The sequence below is a fragment of the Trachurus trachurus genome (assembly GCF_905171665.1).
Source record: "Trachurus trachurus genome assembly, chromosome: 9".
NCBI lineage: Eukaryota > Metazoa > Chordata > Actinopteri > Carangiformes > Carangidae > Trachurus > Trachurus trachurus.
The window spans coordinates 5,895,350-5,899,191 of NC_139895.1; the positions used below are offsets into that span (position 1 = coordinate 5,895,350).

General features: G+C 47.9%; 1 protein-coding gene across 1 annotated transcript; it reads left to right on the forward strand.

Moving 5' to 3' along the window:
- Positions 1–279: 279 nt before the first annotated feature.
- LOC310991694 (putative G-protein coupled receptor 21) lies at positions 280–1,353 on the forward strand (the record flags this gene model as incomplete). Its single annotated transcript, XM_083979564.1, has 1 exon — positions 280–1,353. The coding sequence occupies one exon, from the start codon at positions 280–282 to the stop codon at positions 1,351–1,353; it is 1,074 nt and encodes a 357-aa protein (XP_083835690.1).
- Between the last annotated feature and the right edge of the window lie 2,489 nt (positions 1,354–3,842).

The window sequence follows — 3,842 nt, forward strand, 5'->3', positions numbered from 1 at the left end:
ACCCAGCAGCAGCAGCAGCAGCAGCAGCAGCAGCAGCAGCAGCAGAGCCCGGCCGCCGACTCCTGCTACTTTAATAAGGATGAGCAAAAAGATGCTGATCTGAGATGAACAGGAGGCACGCTTTCTTTTCTTGGAAGCAGAAGACGGGACGAGCAACTCCAGGATTAAAAAGAAAACAGACTTGGACGGCAGGATGATAACTGATGATTTGAGCTGAAACCAACTCCCAACCCACTCCCCCCCCCAAACCTCCTCCTTCCCCCCTCGTCTAGTCCAAACATGAACTCTTCCTCCGATGCGAACCAAAGCAGCTCTCCCCAGTTCTGCCTGCTGGGAGCCGTGGGCTACTCCCAAAGCTTGGACACCTGCGTGCTTGAGGTGGTGGTCATCCTCTTCCTCACCGTGCTCATCATTGCCGGCAACCTGGTGGTGATCTTCGTCTTCCACTGCGCGCCGCTGCTGCACCACCACACGACGAGCCACTTCATCCAGACGATGGCGTACGCCGACCTGCTGGTGGGCGTCAGCTGCCTGGTGCCCTCGCTGTCGCTGCTGCGCTACCTCCGGGGCCTGAACGAGGAGTTCACCTGCAAGGCCTTCGGCTACATGGTCTCCGTGCTGAAGAGCGTCTCCATGGCCTCGCTGGCGTGCATCAGCGTGGACCGCTACATCGCCATCACCCGCCCGCTGTCCTACGCCACGCTGGTGACGCCCTGCCGGCTGCGGGTGTGCATCGTCCTCGTCTGGGTCTACTCCGCCTCCGTCTTCCTGCCGTCCTTCTTCGGCTGGGGGAAGCCGGGTTACCACGGCGACATATTCCAGTGGTGCGCGGACTCGTGGAAGACGAGCCCGGGTTTCAGCACCTTCATCGTGGCGCTGCTCTACGCGCCGGCCGCGCTCACCGTCTGCTTCACCTACGGGAGTATATTCAGGATCTGCCGGCAGCACACGCGGGAGATCACCCAGCGCCACGCCCGCTTCAGCTCGCAGGTGGACGGCGAGAAGTGCGAGGGGCGCGGGGAGCGGTGCGAGGGCTGCCCGGACAAGCGCTACGCCATGGTGCTATTCCGCATCACCAGCGTCTTCTACGTGCTGTGGATGCCGTACATCCTCTACTTCCTCCTGGAGAGCGCTGGGCTGTACCAACACAAGGTGGCGTCCTTCCTCACGACGTGGTTGGCGATCAGCAACAGCTTCTGCAACTGTCTCATCTACAGCCTCTCCAACAGCGTCTTCCGGAAAGGCCTCGGCCGCCTCTTTAGCCCGTTGTTTCCGTCTTGCCTCGGCTGCACGGACGCCAAAAAGGCTCCGGTTCCCGTCAGCCCCCGATCGAACCCTCGATGCCAAGTATGAGCCCCCGGCGACGACGGATTCGGTTCGGTTTGTTTTAGAGGCACGGTCCTCTGTGTGTGCGCTTTGCTCTCTCAGCTGCCTGGCATGACGCAGGTCTTTCTGGTCAAGCGGTAAAACCCGTCGAAGACCTCCTGCACGGTGCACAGAGAGGTGTTCGCCGCGTTGGCGCCTGTCGGTCGTCTGGAAAGAAAGAGGAAGTTGGGTCTTGCTGCTCTCTCACGGCTGCGAGGATCACAATCTGACGACATGGAGTAAAGAAGAAGGAGAAGAAGTGGACTGTAGGAATAAGGTTCATGTGTCTGATCAGACGCCGACATTGACTTAAGAACTCCCAGATGCAAAAAAAAACAACAACAAAGGAAAGCACAGCACGACTTGTGTTGTGCAATTCACTGAAATGCAAAAAAAAAAAAGTTATAAATCTTTTCAAGCTTGACTGAAAGAAATCTGCAAATTGTCTTGGTTTTTTCAGGGTAGAAGTAGGCGATGCAAAAAACAAAAAAAAATGTTGAAAACACTTGAATCCAAGGTCTGATCTGTTTCCTCTTAGGGAACTCCAGACACTAATGTGTGTATGAAAAATCATCCATCAAGAAATCATCTGTTAATCAGCAGCATCTGTGTGTGTGAGAGTCTAAGACGTGTGTCAGATGGACTTAAGCTCATTTCCCAGAGAGGAGATTGAGGTTTATTTAGGAGCTGGTCTGTTTTATCAGAGGGATTCGTCTCTTTTGAAGTCGGATGTTAGTGGGAAGCTGTTTACACAGTCTCGGGTTTCACATGAAAATATTGATTTAAGGATTAGCTTTACTCTCCGAGACGACCGCTGAGTGGGACGACATCCCGCCAGCAGACGGTCTTGACGTTTCCTCGTCAATGAGACAATGAATTTTATTTATTTTAGAGAGTTTTTTGCTCTCTTTGCGTTTCCTCCTCAGGTTCATAAGCAGTTCTGTTTAAAAGCCTTAAGGCTGTTTTTTTTTTGTGCTTTGATCTCTGCCGAGACAGCAAGTGACTCTTAAATCACAAGCCACGTAGTAGCGTCGTAAGATAATCACCTCCTGACCTGCTGAGCAAGCGGCTGATAATGAATCTGCTGTCCTTCCTCCGGGATTCCACAGTGATGGTCCCATGTAAAAGACTGACTTTCTTTGTAATCTGTAAATTTGCTGCTTGTTCTTCTCACTCTTGTCTTTAAAGTCGTCCGGCCAGCTGACGGACACTCAGATCAGTGAGGAGTCGGACTTAACTGCTGTGCTTCACACGTCTGACCTCCACAGTGCACGAGGGTCAAAGCACTTTTTTCTGAGAGCTGGTGGCTTGTGGCCTTTCGGCATCATGTAAATACACTTCAGAGTTTGAATATTTAAACAGCGGCAAACTGGGTCCTTTGGGGGATTGTTTGTTTCTCCAGGGTTAAAGATAATGTTGTGGGTAAAGCGTTGTTGTGGGGTTTTTTTTCTTGAAAAAGGATAATTTATTGGTCACAACTCTGACGCGCCGCGCTGAGACTGAACCACCAGTGTTGAGAGGAAGATTTGAGACTTTCACATTAAGATTTAAGATGTTTGGTTTTAAAGTCACAATGAAATGGCAACTCTGAGAGCGTCTTGCTCCTGAATTTTACATATTTGTGGAAATGGGGACAGAAAGAAACTGGATGGGAGGATTTTTTAATGATGTAGCCTAATGGTGCATGGCCAAAACTAAATGGACACAACTGACCACAGGTCTGTTTGTCTGGGGATGGGCTTTTTTTTTTAGACAACTTAATTCCAGTTTGGATAAACCTGAATTAGATCTGACACAATAAATTGAACACTTGATCATGGATAGTTGGTCAAGAGAAAAATTGCTTCCCAAACTTGTTTTGATGATCAACTTCAAAGATCAAACAAATGGTCTTTGGCTTTAACAAACTGTGAGCAAGTTGAGCAAAACATGAATTTTTAACATCAGTTTTGTACTAATAATGTATATAGGCTACTGGAAATGGCATGTAAAATATAAAAACTCACTACAAACCACTGTTAAAAGCTGTTTCCTGTATCGTAGTTTGTTGTTTAGCTATTTATTGATTGATTTAACAGGGAAAGTTCACGTGAGTAGATATTTCTGTAAATGTATCAAAATTAGCCAAAAGGCTTAAAACCTTTAGCTGTCAACACTTTCTACAGTTTAACACATGAGAAACAGAGCTACACAGCTAAAGCTAGGGAACTACATCAAGTTCAAGCTAACAGATATTTTATTTTATTTAACCTTTATTTAACCAGGCAAGCAAATTAAGAACAAAATTCTTATTTTCAAGTTATATATATGCTAACTCTAAAGCAAAAAAACTGGGCTACGTGTTAGCTTTTTCCGTTCAGCGGTCATATAGAAAAGACAATTGTCTTATTTATGACATCACTGGGTTATCCAACATAACTAAGGGGAAAGGTAAAATCAGTTGTGATGTGAAAGAATAACGAAAACCTGCTAAACTA